Source organism: Camelina sativa, chromosome 18, assembly GCF_000633955.1.
Source record: "Camelina sativa cultivar DH55 chromosome 18, Cs, whole genome shotgun sequence".
NCBI lineage: Eukaryota > Viridiplantae > Streptophyta > Magnoliopsida > Brassicales > Brassicaceae > Camelina > Camelina sativa.
Window position 1 is genome coordinate 19249421 of NC_025702.1, and position 15720 is coordinate 19265140.

Here is a 15720-nt window from a genome sequence, read left to right on the forward strand (position 1 = left end):
TCACTCTTTTTTTGCTTAAGATATTTCCAATAGTAATTTTAGTTTTTTTCTTGTTACATGAGCTTTTTTACTTGATATATACACCCATAATTTCGGGCACAAGAAATTGAAAAAAAAAAAAAAAAAACACATTCACAAAAAAAGAGTATAAGAGATTCACAATTTCTTTTTTTTTATTCCTCTTTTTGCCAACTTGCACAATTTTAAGCATAATTCTTTTTAATTTTTTTTTTCTCTCAAATAAAAAGAAAGAAATAAAATAATTAGAATCAGATCCTAATGCTTAAGTAATGTTTCAAATCTCCCACATGAAGAAGATGCTTTCCCAAACTAATCTTCCTATTCCCAACCTCATCAACAACGCTCAGATCTTTACACACCTCAACCTTAAACCTAACCACCGCTTCCTCCATCTTCCCCAACCGAACCTTCTCGAATCCTAACAAATGCTTCCTCGGCGATCCGTGAACCGCTGGCGGCGTCGTGAACAGAAACACCGTGTGTATCCCTTCTCTATCTCCCCCGTTTCGTACCTTGATATGAACCTCAAACGCAGATCCACCGCCTGAAACGGCGTTTTCGCAGTGCGGTCCGATCGCGTCAAGCGATTGACATTCCGAAGATCGGCAAACGTGATTCTCTTCTAGTCGGAGTGAAACGAGATGTGGAGCTTTGACTAAGCTGTGGCTGAATTTTGTGTAGCTGAGTCCGTCTCCGAAGGCGTAAACTGTTTCTCCGGCGTAGAATCTGTAACTCCGACCCGGATAATCGTTTGCTTTGTCGGGTCTCATGTTCATGTTCGTCATCGGAACTTTCTCTACATACGACTGTGGATACCAAGTCATCGGCAATCTTCCACCTAACAAAAACCAAAACCGGTTTATCAAAATTGCAATTTACTGTACCCGGTTATCGTCACCGGTTTAGACTATAGAGATTGGAATTTATAGAAAACAGAGTATTTTACTTGGATTGTAACGGCCGAAGATAACATCGGCAATTGCTATACCACCGGCTTCTCCGGGATAACCAACCCATAAAATTCCGGTGATCTTTGGGTCGTTTTTAGCGAATGTAATGTCGAAACCTCCACCGGACATAATGACGAGCAAGACAGGTCCCTTTGCTGCTTTAGCCACTTCGGTCACTAGCTTTGATTGCTGTCCAGGAAGATTCAGATCGACTCTGTCGCGGCTCTCTGCCTCTATTGATTGATCTGCACCAATCACAAGCACAGTCACATCCGCTGTCGCCGCTAGTTTCGTGGCGCCGGCTACATCCGCCACCGCACAAGCCACATTGGAGCAGCCTGGTAGATATCTTGTAGATACAGTCCCGGCTAAACCTTGAAGTGGTGTTGTGTATTTGCACGGCGTGCCTTCGTAGTTTCCTATCATTGTCTTGGTGACATTAGCGTTGGGTCCAATTACGGCTAGCGTTTTGATCGATGTAGGAGAAAGCGGTAAGGATCCAGTATTCTTGAGTAGTACAATGCCTTGTCTTGCCGCTTCTGCAGCTAGCTCTTGGTTACTAGGTGTGCATACGTCTTTAGGACCCAACCCTCCGTACATCTGTTTCTTTGGATCTCCATCGAAGAATCCTAAACGCATAAGGGTCAAAAAGTTGTTCGTAATCGCCTTATCGATAGCTGTCACGTTTACCAAACCAGCCTTAACCGCTTCCTCTGTATGTTGACCCAAGAACGAACCACAGTTCAAATCTAAACCTGCCAATATAGATACGGCTGCAGCTTCCGCTGGAGTCTTTGTATAGTGTTGGTTCTTATACAACACATCTACTGAATCACAATCTGAAACAATGTACCTACAAGAAAGAAAAAGGAAAAAAATCAAAACCTAAACAACCTTTAAAGAGTTTAAAAACCTACTGATCGAATCAGACAGAACATTACCCATTTAATTTCCATTCACCGCGGATAACACCAGAGAGCAGATCCGGATCAGCGCATGTTGGTTTGCCGTTTACTTGATTGTAAGAACACATAACACTCGCCACATTCCCATCAACCACACAACTCTTGAAAGGTGGTTGATACGTATCATCCATATCTTGTTGAGTCACCTACTCCGTCACAACAAAAGCACAAAAAAACAGTTAGTTAAAACACTAAAATTGTATTTAGTCTACTCTAACCAAATGTTGTACCCAACCCGGATTTACTAATTACTACCATTGAACCGGATTAACCAAATAAACCACACCAAGAACTGAGCCAAACGTACCAAATTATCAGACTTCCTAATTCTTACTCTGATTAAAACAGTTTAAAACACTGAAAAATGTTTAAGATATTTACCACGGCGTTGAAACTGTAACGTTCTACGCCTTTCCAATTATCGACATCGTAAGCAGTGTAGTGTTTGCAGCAAGCGGCAACTTTGAGGCGGTTAGAATCGCCACCGTCAGTTTCTTGAAGACCCTTAACATACCCGGAAGCATACTTGCTAGCGAGCAATGGGTCTTCTCCTGGAGTTTCTTGTCCTCTTCCCCATCTAGGATCTCGGAATATGTTCACGTTCGGTGACCAATACGTTAGTCCGGCTAATCCCACGTTGTACATTGCCCTCGCTTCCGTCGAGACAACCTTGACAAAGACGTAATACCAGTGTCATCCAAAAAAAGTCATGTGCATCTAATCCGGTTTGAAATTGTATTGAGGAAACCAATACAGAAACCAATTAAAATCAACAAAACCGTATCCGGTTGATTTCATAGATTAAAATAAATACACCGAATCTTTAATCCATGAATCATCATGGGCACTGAAAACAATTTAATGTGGGATATTCAGTACTGGTTATAAGTACGAAAACGACGTCGTATAACGTGCTGCAAAGTGTTAACTTGTACCAAACGAAAGAGAAAAAAAAAAAGAATACGAGGGACCCAGTTTCATAATAAGTAAGATATTCCTATTATCCAAAAAGAAAAATAAAAAGCAAAGGACGAAAATAAAATAAAAGGAATTTAAAAATATATATACATAAGTCGAAAATGGATAAACTTTTATTATTACCTTGCCAATGGCTTGAAAGAGAGATACGTTGAACGATGCGGCGGTGAGTATAACCTGAGGGAAACTCGTGGCTCCCGGAACTTGGCCGGAAAAATGCGTGCCGGGTCCGATGTAAGAAACTCCGTGAAGTGCTTCCGACCACCATTCATACGTCGGAATCCCAAGCCTAGTCACGCCGTTAGCTTTACTCACTAAAAAGCCGATCTTTTCTTGCAAAGTGAGCCTCGCGACCAGATCAGCGACTCGGTACTCGATCTTTAAAACGGTGTTGCAGAATCCATAAGCGGCGAGAGAAGGGTTAGCAGCTACGTCGCAGGCGAAAACCGGCGATGAAGATTGAGCGTTTGATAAATCTAAAACGTAGACGAAGAAACAGAGAAAGGAAAGAAGAACAGAGGAAACAGAGGATGGTGGTGCTCTGTTTCTCCTTGTTAATGGAGAAGAAGAGCCCATTGCGTAGTGTGTTTAGGTTTCGTGGGATATCATTTGTGGTTAGTGATACTGTTTTTATAGTAATAAAAAGTGGTATCAGCTACTAGGGAGACTACGCTCTCTCACTAAAAGAATCTGTGGTTTGTATAAATTATTGTGGACATTTATTAATATTTTTTGGCATATTGTAATTAAGATTATGTGAAAAAGATGATACGATACTCGAGGAAAGAAATAATGATACGGACCATACGGTGTTTGTGGATAGTATTAGGATTTATGACCTCTGTGTCTTTTGTTAAATGATAAGTCTGATTTTAATTTATATAGTTTTTACAAAAAAAGAAGAATATCGCATGCGAGTGGGTTTTTAACTTTATATGTAAAGTGTACATCGAATATTCTACGTATAAATTTACTTCTTCTCCCCTTTTGTCTCACCGTATACACTTACCTTTTTCGGTATAAAAGTAATAAAATATAAATTGGACGTATATACAATTTCGTTTGGGGTATATAGTACAAACAATGTTTTCAGGCGATCCCATATTTAAATGCTTTCCTTTTCAGTATAACGAGATCTTTGGTTTTTGGGTCTGCCTGTATCTTCACGTCCAAAAGCATTGTAGATTCTTATCAAGAAGGGGTGTAGCAAATATCTTTGGTGATCATTAACTGTGTTTGGTTAAGCGTTGGGGTATGGTCAATTCGATATATGTGGCTTGGATACTGAAGACGATTAGAGTCAAAAACTTTGGACTTTGTTGTGTGCATATATGAATGGGAGAGGTTGCTAAGTCGTGTTTTGCTTGAAAATGGCTGTTGGCTATTGCGTGTAAACAAGAAAGACAATATGTTTTGAGACTTACTTTTAAATACTGAAACTTATGTGGGATCACTTAGCTTAACGTGGTCCAGTTGATGATCCCACATATAAACTTTTAATAACAGTGAGTCAGTGAAATGCCCTAAAAGCTATCACTATTTAAATATGCAAATAGTAGTTTTCCATTAACTAATCACCATTTTACGGTGGAAATTTTTGGTTTTCTTTTTGTATGTTTAGGTTGAACAAGAGAGGGGAAAAAAAAAAGTCATAGATCCCAATAAGGAGAAAATGTTTGGTAGTGACCCGTGACGGTGTCGTATTATAAAATCAAATGGTAAAATTTTTTGTCGAGGTCCAAAGAAGCGCAACTTGCTCTTCGTTTCGAGTCCGTGAACCAGCTTAATGGTTTCGACTTCCCAACAGTTGTTTTCATTTGCATGACAGCCTGTCACTTTAAGGTTTTCTCTTGCGCGTGACTCACCTCACATTTTTTCACATATTAATTAACTCAATTAACCCCGTTTAAAATACTTTTATCCCTTTAATTTATTCATTTGGGATAACATAAAACTTCATGGGAGCATGATTTTAAACCTTTTAAAAGTTTAGTAGGAGTACTAAAACTATCCATCTAGTAATAGAAGATTCTTTAATCCTAAAACCTTTAATTAGTGTTGTTACTTCGTACGTAGTTTATAGTTTTCATTACTTTTGGCCAATTACCTAAATCAAATAGTTGATTTTACATATAACATACGAACGCAAATGTTTGTACACGACAAGAAGCTATATTTTTGTAAGTATATATATGCACCACTTGGATTTAACTTTACGGATGTACATGAATTTTATGGATTGAGTGATAGTATCATATCATGTGGGTCTAGGATATATATCGATTTTACTAAACACGTTTTCTGGTCACGGCAACATTCACAACAAGTTGTAAACTCTTGAAATTAATTTGATTACGATTTAAGATCATATAATTTGGTTATCTCAAGAAAATGGACGAAATGAAACCAACTATTTTACAAAGTTAGCTAATAAAAAAAAACTATTTCACAAAGTTATAGCTAATAATATATTACAAAGAAACAATAAACCCCAAAAAAATATATATCATAAACATACAAAAAATATCACAAACATACAAAAATAATTAACAAATAAGCAATCGAATTTCCAATCAACATCCAATGCATGTGTCTGCTTTTATTTTTGTTAGTTTTGGACCAAGTTGAAACACACAAATTTCCATAATTCACATAAAACCAAAATAAAAGGAAGAAAAATTTCACCTCAAAGACATTTTTTTACGGGTAACTTACAATAATTATTTGGGTTTTTACACACACACACACACACACATATATATATATATATATATAATCTGTAAATCACTAATTTCAAAATCCTGAAAATAAGTTGTTAGTACATATGGCAATAATGAATTCCAATCACCATGCATGACCACACATATCAAAATCAAAATCAAAATCAATCTCGCTATATTTAACAATGGATAGTTAGGTTTGGGGCATTTGGGACATACATATTGAGGATAATATAACATACTGGCTCCAATGAAAAAACAAATTAAAGTTGCATGGTTACGTGTTAGCAATTTGTGGGGACAAAAAGAAATTCAATTAGGTTATATACGTACTAAATACGTTACAACAAATGTCTAGATCATATAATTCCAAATGTCTCTGAATTTTTTTTTTTTACATATTTCTTTTGAGATGCATGTGTTTATTTCACACACACACACACACACACACACATATATATATATATATTAATTTTTATATATTTATTTATATGCTTGGTTGCATAGTTTTACAAATCATAATTTATATATGCTCACTTATTTTACTAATTTCAAGGTAAAATTTCTAATTTTCCAGTTTCAATTATATTGTCGTTTTTACTTATCATTATACCATTTTGTATTATTCGCAATTTAATAATTTGCATGATTCCACCACTAGAATCTTAACTTGTCGGAGAAATTACTTTATCTTTTTATTTATATTCTTTATAAAGAAACAACTGGATTTCATATTATAATTTCGTCAAGATTTTCTTTTCCATTTTATCACAACAAAATTTGACCTACTCTTTGAATAATATAAGTATATAACTAAGGTAGATGATGTTATTGTACACGACATGTGACTTTTTAGACAATATTATTTATAGTTAGAGCAGGTGAGGTGAGGATCGATGAAGACATAACTACTGTCAATTATTGTAATTGGTCGCATTTCACAAACCCAAAATATTCTTAATTTCAACTAGAAAGATGCATGCCCCATTAGTATGTAACCCTGTTCATAATCATAATTAAATACAAATACTCTGTTATGGAGTAATAATACACCATATTTTCATGTAAAATAACACTGTTTATATATAATACATAATAACATTCTTTTCATAATAACGTTTTATATGATAAAAATATATGATCGAATAGCTTGTTAGATAAAAAACATATATTTTACATGTTAGATTAAATAGCTTGTTATTGCCTTATCGAAAGACATATTATTTGTTTAAAATTCGTTTGAAACTTTTAACCATCTGAAGGTATATATATTTGTGATGTTGCTCTAAAGTCATTTACCTAACAAAAACGTTCAGAAATGTATTTGTTCATAGGATTATTTAGTACAGATACATACCCTATATCATTTTGTTTAATGCAATATATAGAAATACACACATATGTTATATATAGCACAAACCTGCCACGAATGAAACGAATCATACCCACTCAATAAATTTTTATGTTAGTTTCAAATAATGCAATGATGATAACAAAAAATAATTATAGCGGTATAAAATATAGCCCCTTAAACATATATAATGAATGATACTAAAGTACTAACAACTTCAATTTTTTTTTTCTTTCTTTTGGACAAACACTAACAACTTCAATCAGACTAGTAGTAATGTCACTAGATGACCATGTTCTCCAAGCAGTGGTTGCTCAGTCGACGTAAAATATTTTCTCCATACCTGTTTTAAGCGTATAATGTTAAGATTTTTAATTAGATTTCTTGTTAATTTCTATGTAGGTTATTATATTTTTTAGTTTTAATTGAAACCAATCTCTTTCCTTATAGTTGCTTACTTTTCTTAAGAAACGTAAATTACACTGAGCAATCATTAAGGCCTGATTTATATGTTCAAATTTATTAGTTTTTGTTGGATGAGAATAGATTATAGATAACGATTGATGGATAATCTTACTATACACCAATTCGAACAAATTCGGAATTCCAGCCAAATCTGATTTTCTATTTCATGTTGTAAATCTCAACTTAATTTCTTTATATGAGTTGTAAGAAAATATGATATGGTCAATACGATGGAGTGAAGAAGAATATAGCTTAAGATTAGCCCCCAAATATGGTATGGACCCCGTTCGAACCAAAATTGTGACTGAAAATTATAGTAAAAATGAAGATCATATGTATATAGATATATATTTTTGCTAGGTGAACATATGTATATATGGTCCACTTTAAAGTTATTATCATCTTTAAAGTTATTATCATGTTAAGATCATAAGCTTTCATTATGGATAACTTGGAATTTAAGCAACTTGTTCTATCTTTGGCCCAACTTTAATTGATTAACCAAAAGTTTTAAATCGTACAAAAAATGATGTATCTACACTACATAAACAAATCATAACACAGAGAACAACATTGATATAACGCACCAAAACAAAAAACATAATTGCAAATAAATGTAAAATGAATCTCAAAACTGAAAAAATGTAAATAACTAATGACGAAGAAGATTATGTTTTCGAAGTTCTGATATCGACCTGCGACTTTATTGTCGCCATTGGTTAGGTAAGTGTTCAAATTGACAATCTCTTTCAACGTTTCTATGATTGTTAATACAGATAATGATATCCAAATTCCTCATCACAAAAATTAAACATATTTGAAAATAGAAAAATGCAATCTGTTCTTTTTAAATGGGATGAGATTGTATCTACTTTTTTTATGCCCATGCACAGCAAAACTGCATCAACTAAATAAATAACAAAACAGTAAAAAAGAATCAATTTTGTAAATGAACATTTGACATTTCTCAACAAATGAACTAGTTGATTCCAACAACATTTTTCTACAGAGACCTTTGTTTCACAGAATACATTACACTCTCTAAAGTTTCCACCTGGAGAGGTTTGTTCATATGATGTTCTTGAGACAGCAAAACTGAACTGAACAAACAGAGACAAATCAGTCAAATTCATGTTAGTATTTCTCGATATAGATGCTCACCGATGTTTACTGAAACCGAGAGAATCTGAGAAACTTACAATTGTGTTTTCATTTAAAAGAAATGGGTTGCCATCAAAATCTGAGGTTTCTTCTTTTCTTCTTCAACTTGAATTACAGCTTCTTGTCTTATTTCTTCAACCTTTTTATCCCAAATCTCATCCACTAGTTTCCATGTGTCATCGCTAATGATTTGGGTCTGCATATAATAAGATAACACAAGAGGATATGAGAATAAACGTTTGTAATGGTTTATTATTATGATCTATGTGTTCATTTGTTTACTACATACCTCCATTGGACGAGGAGCTCCAAATGTTGCAAAACCAATGTTTCCTGGTGAAAATGTTACTCTACCAGGAAGCGATACTCCGTGAATTCCCCATCTTCCCGCATAGATTAAGGCTCCATATTCATCAACAGGTCTCACAGGTTTCTGTTTTCAGGAATAAAAAGAATCAGAAATACAGAAACAGGGAGAGAAGAGCGAGAGGGGGAGAAAGAGATAACTAACTTGAGGAATCCGTGGAGCTGTGTTGTAAATGTTCCAAATTTCATCAGCTTTGATTTCTCCCTTTTCAAGAAGCACATCTGAAAATATTATTACAATCTTTAAGATTGTTGAGTGTATGATGATGTCTGTAATTGTAATGAAAAAACATAGAGGATTTGATATTCTAAACCTGTGATTTCTTCAAGTGCTGATTGATACTCTTGTAAGATTGATGAGCATTTCTCAACAGCAAACCTCATGTATTCATCACGTAATGCCTCAAGTTTCGGAACAAGCTACATGACAGAGAATCGAAATTGGTGGTTTCTGAGATTCTCAAGAGTTAATTAAAAAAAAAGGCAAGAAGTAGAATAAATAAATGAAACTTACGTTTGGAACAAGGTCTCTTTGGTTTCGGTAATAAGCTTTTCCAAAGGCAGTCATTCCCGTCTGAAGAATCAGAAACTCCGCTCGCTGTGAAGCTTCTAAAGTAGACTTCGCAGATATCCAACACAAGTTTTCTATTCCAAACATCTCTTCTTCAACTACTCTGGCTGGTATACAAACAAGGGAATGAAGTAAGTGACAGAGATTTTTGTGATCTATAATGGAACGTGAAAGCAATTTTTTCACTTTCTTTTTGGCTTTATAACTTACGAGCACATGCACGGATTATTGTGTTCACATAATCTGACTTTCTCGCAAAAACTCTTCCTGAAGTTTCAGCGTAGCGCATATTTGGTTGGCTTCGGATCGAGTTTATGTCAGTCTGCAGAGAGAAGCACATGGCATAATAGTCTTAGTCATGCTATAATCTTATATAACAAATGAAAGAAACTGAATCCAAGTTTCTTGATCAACCTCGCTAATTGGACGATACTGATCGGGGAGATAACAAGCAAGAACAGCAACAGCTGCTTCTCTGTAAGCCAATCTCAACTTCAGTTCCTCTGGAACTTCAGTACTATCTTCTTGCCCAGTCTCAAATGTTCCTTTTTGCTGTAATTAGTGGAATCAGCATTTGCTAAAGCAGACCTAAGCGTTGATAAGCTGGAAATTAAACACTAATTACCCTCTTAAGCGCCTCTAGGAGTTCCTCTCTTCCAATGTAATCTAAATCTTTTCTAGCAGTCAAGATTCCAGCTTCATTTCTGTAAACAATTACCCAAACATCAGTGTTTTCCGTTTTTACCTCTGCAATAGTCTAAACACATAGTTAAAAGTTCTAGCATTATTTATTACAGAACGTTCTGGAGTTCTGCTCCAGTAAAATCTTCAGTGTTCTCAGCTACTTCTTGCAGCAATTCCTCCTTCTCATCTTCAGACCGAAAGAATTTATTTCTAGCATGGACCTTTCATAAAACGAAAGCCTTTAGCTAAAGCACAAAGCAATCCAAAAATCATTGATTGGGAAAGCTAAACTAAGTACCTTTAATATGGCCAATCGACCATCTTTTGAAGGTAAACCAACCCTTATGATCTTGTCGAAACGCCCTTTTCTTAAGAGAGCAGGATCAAGAATATCTAACCTATTTGTTGCACCTATGACTAATACCTGACAAGATCCATGATTAATAGTACGAAATGTTTACACGGAAATATATTTTATTGCAAATAGAAACATTACTTGCGATGTAGTGACTTTAAATCCATCCATCTCAGTCAATATTTGAAGCAAACCTTGTTCTCTCTCTGCTCCTCCCTATTCAGTTAGTAACACATTTAAAAAGAAAGTTAATTTTCTTAAAGCAAGCTCTAGTTTCCGGAACAAAGAAAGCATGGAATTCTTACCCCACCAATATCAGGTCCACCTCGCTTACTTCCAATTGCATCAATCTCATCAATAAAGATTATAGATGGCGCAAATGACCGAGAGCTAGCAAAAAGATCTTTAACACGAGAAGCAGCCACTCCTACAAACATCTGAGAGATTGAAAGAGAAATAAGGATAACTCCTTTAAACCAAGACCTTAAGAAACCAGGATACTTAGCACAGTTAAACATGCTGACGTAATCAATCACACACCTCGACAAAGTCAGTTCCATTTGCCGCAAAGAAAGGTAAACCAGCTTCTCCGGCAATAGCTTTAGCTAACAGAGTTTTCCCCGTTCCAGGAGGTCCATGAAGAAGAACACCTTTCGGACAATAGATGCCTTTATTCTGAAATTCCTCATCATTCTTTAAAATCCGCACAATTTCTTGTAGTTCCCTCTTTATATACTCCTGACCGGCAAAATCATCAAATGTTACACCAGTTTTCTCTTCTGCTGATATAAACTTTGCCCTGAAAGAGAGAATCAAACATAATCTTAGATCCAACAAACTTGAGCAGAAGTGGTCAATACCCAAGGAGGTAGTACATTTCTAAACATACCGACTCTTGCCTAGGGAACCAAGTGCTTCACGCTTGAGGGGCTGCCTTATCTTTTTAGTAGGGGTTCCAAGATCACAAGGAATCAACTTGGCATAGATTGGCCTTGTGATACTGTCGATCCAAACATAAAGCGAAACAAAGAGGGCAAGTCTCATAGACCAAACCACAAAAGTGGCAACTGTAGTATAAACTTCAGCTGGAACCACATCTACATTAAAAACCTCGACATTGACTATTTGCTGATGCAACTTCTTCCATACATCATTCCAACCATCAATTGGCATTCGGTCCACAATATGCCGACGAAAGATTATCTCCTTGTTCGAGTTTTCTTCTTCTCCTTGGGGCTCCCCATCTTTATAATAAGGCAATATCACTGCACCAACAACAAAACTTGAGCAAAAGATTTCTCGAAAATTTGACACCATATTCTAGCTTTGAGAGGCATGAAGCAATGTATCAAAGACGTAGTTCATATTGATATCATCCCCGAAAGACACATAGTAATAATATCTGGCAGACCAACTAAAGAGCCTAGTCACACTGAAACGCTGAAAACAGAACTAAGAGCAATAGCATCATTGAAAGGGAATCCTCGAAAAGGACCCAACTTTTTTCGGAAATCGAGCAAATCTATTTCATTGGCATGTGTTAGCAAATAGAAGCAAACACTGCAATTATAAATATTTTCTGTAAGTTCGAACCTGATATGGTCTGTCCGTAATTTGAATACTCCATGTATTGAACACTGTTGGAATCTAAGAGCTTCATAAAATCACTAAAATTGATCCGGTGAGAGGTTTCAGGATCCCATTCTGTTCCTTTTAACTTCCCACGCATAGTTAACAATGTTCTACTCCAATCAGAAGCCATCACAAGCTGCCTTTCTAATTGTACATTAGCCTTTCTCTCAAGCTCTTCCATGTTGCTTAGTCGTTCTCCTTCAGCTTCCCTTAATCTCTGCAAAATCAAAGCTTTAAAAAAACTCCACTAAACGAATGCAACATACACTCTTATCTACAAGTATATAATTCAAAATCCTAATTGATTTGTCACTTCCCATTCTAGAAAAACCTAAACTTTGACATGATTTACAATTGAGATTAAAAAAAAAGAGAAAGACCTCAAATAAACGATTCGACTCAGCATCTTCTTCCCGTGAAACTGGAGACTCAGCAGACTCAAAGCTCGATGTACTGCAACAAGTAATCAACAACCCATCTCTACGTGAAGGAAAGATATTGAATTTGGAGCTTAATTTAGCTTCCGCTGGTTTCCTCCGACGGACGAAACTAGAAAGAGAACCCCGAAATTGAAAGGGAAAGAGGGTATTAGAAGGGTTTAAGGGTTTCGAGAAATGGGTTGGAGTTAATGAACTCGAGATATAAAACGCCATTGCTGGATTGAAATCAAATCATCAGAGAGGATAAAAATTTCCTCACTTTATAGTTCCCTCAATTTCTAACGATAGGAAAAGAAAAAAAAAATCTAGAGGTGTGAAATTTTGAAGCTGGTGGGTTCTTTCTTTACGGAGGAGATTGGAAGAGACGATCAAAACGGTGCGTTTTTAATAGATTACCCGGTTCTACCGTAACCGAGATACACTCACTGTTATTGCGATCGAACCTGCAGATAGAGCACAATTCTTTTTTCTCTAACTTTTTAAAACGATGTCGTCTTGAAAAAATTATTAAAAAAAAGGAATAGAGATTTTGTGGTATCGAACTCGTGACTATGCAAACTGATGTCCGACTCTCATAACCACTGAACTACGATACTGTTTTGCAAACTAAAGAGTAGTTCATTGCCTTTGATTATGTACATGAAAAAAGCGTTATACTTATCTGATTCAATGACTGAATTTCTTCAAAGCCAAAACCAAACCAGAGATTAGCATTTCATCATTACCATAGGCACATTTGTGTGCCTACCTATCCTAGATACTAAAATAATCAACAACGAGTACTGATCTTCCCATTGGAGAAAGAGTTAGAATACTAAGAGTTCTAAGTGTTTATAGGATATAATACATATATACACAAATATATGTATATATATAAATGTTAAATTACTGATAGAAATATAGTTTAAGTAATTTTAAAATTGGGGAAAATATCAAAAAACATATCAATTTTTGAATTTGGAATGAAAAAAATACGAACTTTCGAAATGTCATATAAATCTTCAAATATTGGTTGACTTCTCAATAAAATAGATAAGAAGTGTTATTGGTTTACTAATTTGTAAATTCATATATGATTTGAAAATCAAAACAACATCAATAATGAAATAACATGTTTTCTCATTGCATTTGAATCATCATATTTTCACTTTCACATCCATTTAAAATATATTATAGATTTCAAAATTTCAAAATAAATCACTAAACAAATAACAGAAGATTTTAACTAGTATTTATAAATTAGAAAACCAATCTATATAGTATTTTGTCCTATAGATTCATTACACAAGATCCTTTTCCATTGGAGATACAATTACAACAAGTTTTTGTTCATACATTCATTACACAAATTCATTTTCCATTGGAGATACAATTACAATAAGTTAGATTCTCCATTTTTTTCTCACCTGCTCCATCTATATTAATATTTTTAAAGTAAATTTTATGTTATACCCTTATGGTTATAATTATTAACCATTAACAACATAATAATATGGAGCAAATTCCCAAGCATTGACTCACCCAGCATGTAACACCTCAGCATCAACTCTGCATGTAACACCTCAGCTTCAACTCTGCAGTAGGTCTTTTTGGCTCCTTTATGATTCATGTGTCTTTGAGTTCTTTTCTACATTTTTACAACCAAATAGATAATATATTTTTTTTTCTCTTGTATCTCATACTTCTTTTTTTTTTAATCTCAGGTGTTACCATTCCATTAAATAGAAAGTAACATATAAGGCAAGGATTGTTTAAAGTACATCAAAGGATAAGATAAACCAAAGCATAGATCAATAAAAGTACAAGGATAGATAGGAGCATTCGATGTTACGAGCTTGAGAGCTATGAACCACATGCTAAGAAGCATCATAGAACTTGTGAGGTCAAGGCAAACCGATGCAAACTCCATGAACAAGTCAAGGGAGAAGAAAGCCATTGTCTTGAATCTTCGAAGACTTGGCGGAGATGAGAATGGCACAACTGTGATGCCAAAGGGTCGAGCAGGGGAGTTGAGGCTCTGATAACCGGTTACTACATATGTAGCTTCTGGTCCAAGGTTGATAAAACAGAACTTGAAGAGGTTGTGGTAACCACTCCTCCTTGGAGAGAGGGTCATAATGCCACTAGGCTTCCAAATTATATGCAGGGACTTCAGAAAGTAGTTGAATTGCGATTTAAAGATCTTTGAAATTCGGTGAGCTATGGATAAAGAGTTGGTGAAGTCTCGGTAACCCCCACTCCATAGAGGTGGGATCATAATGCCGAGCTTCACCAAGCAAACTCCATAAGCGGGATCATCCCTAAAGAAACCGATTAACATGGTTTTCAACAGACTCCTATGCCATTCCAGCAACAATGGTGGTTTAAGGTTCAAAAGCAGTCTTCGGACTAAAGAAGCCAATAAACTAACCAAGGATTGCTTAGGGTGGGTAAGAGTAGAGTTCATACCAAACTCGGATACACACTAGTCTCGACACAAAGGTTTCACAACCATTCTAGAAAGATCAAGTATTCTGCTACCGAGGTTAACTCGACTTGACCAAGCGTTTGGTTGTAAAATAACGTTATCGAAATGGGGTCGGATTAGGTACCAGTTAAGGGATGTGCCATAGTTTAACCAAAGTAAACTATCTACCAGGCGAACAAGATGTGAATGGAGAGCAAACCTGGGCCAGAGAGATAACAAGCGGGGAACTAGAGAGCGCCGGAGATTTGAAATCGGAGTCAAGATCTTCCATGGCTTCGGCATCCAAACAGAGCTCCCGTCCATCTGCATCCAAGTAAAACACTTGGAGAGTGGATGTAGATCCGAGGAGCAAAGAGTTGTTGCAGTGAAATGCGGGATGAGCCAGATCGAGGAAAATAAATCAAGGTTACCGGGGCGGTCAAGGGTTTGCGGGTGGCGGTTGAAGGGTCAGAGTAACAANTGAGTTGTTACGGTGGGATGCAGAATAAGCCAGATCGAGGAAAAGAAGTCAAGGTTACAGGGCGGTCAAGGGTTTGCGGGGGCGGTTGGAGGGTCAGAGAAACAGATTCACCGAGGGAAGTAGCCGAAGGTGGA

The 15720-nt window shown here is 35.8% G+C and overlaps 2 protein-coding genes across 2 annotated transcripts; both read right to left on the bottom strand.

Moving 5' to 3' along the window:
* Nucleotides 200-3594, bottom strand: LOC104762614 (beta-D-xylosidase 4). The gene is made up of 5 exons (XM_010485939.2): nt 3038-3594; nt 2318-2605; nt 1913-2082; nt 968-1824; nt 200-859 (listed from the first exon to the last, which is right to left on the bottom strand). The coding sequence occupies exons 1-5, from the start codon at nt 3488-3490 to the stop codon at nt 270-272; spliced, it is 2358 nt and encodes a 785-aa protein (XP_010484241.1). The 5' UTR covers nt 3491-3594; the 3' UTR covers nt 200-269.
* LOC104762615 (probable inactive ATP-dependent zinc metalloprotease FTSHI 4, chloroplastic) lies at nt 8339-13016 on the bottom strand. The gene is made up of 17 exons (XM_010485941.2): nt 12600-13016; nt 12181-12436; nt 11477-11852; nt 11128-11386; nt 10893-11024; nt 10729-10803; nt 10531-10656; nt 10344-10453; nt 10174-10252; nt 9963-10100; nt 9759-9870; nt 9492-9655; nt 9292-9397; nt 9123-9199; nt 8901-9044; nt 8650-8807; nt 8339-8550 (listed from the first exon to the last, which is right to left on the bottom strand). Exons 1-16 carry the CDS (start codon nt 12870-12872, stop codon nt 8664-8666), a joined length of 2571 nt encoding a protein of 856 aa, XP_010484243.1. The 5' UTR covers nt 12873-13016; the 3' UTR covers nt 8339-8550; nt 8650-8663.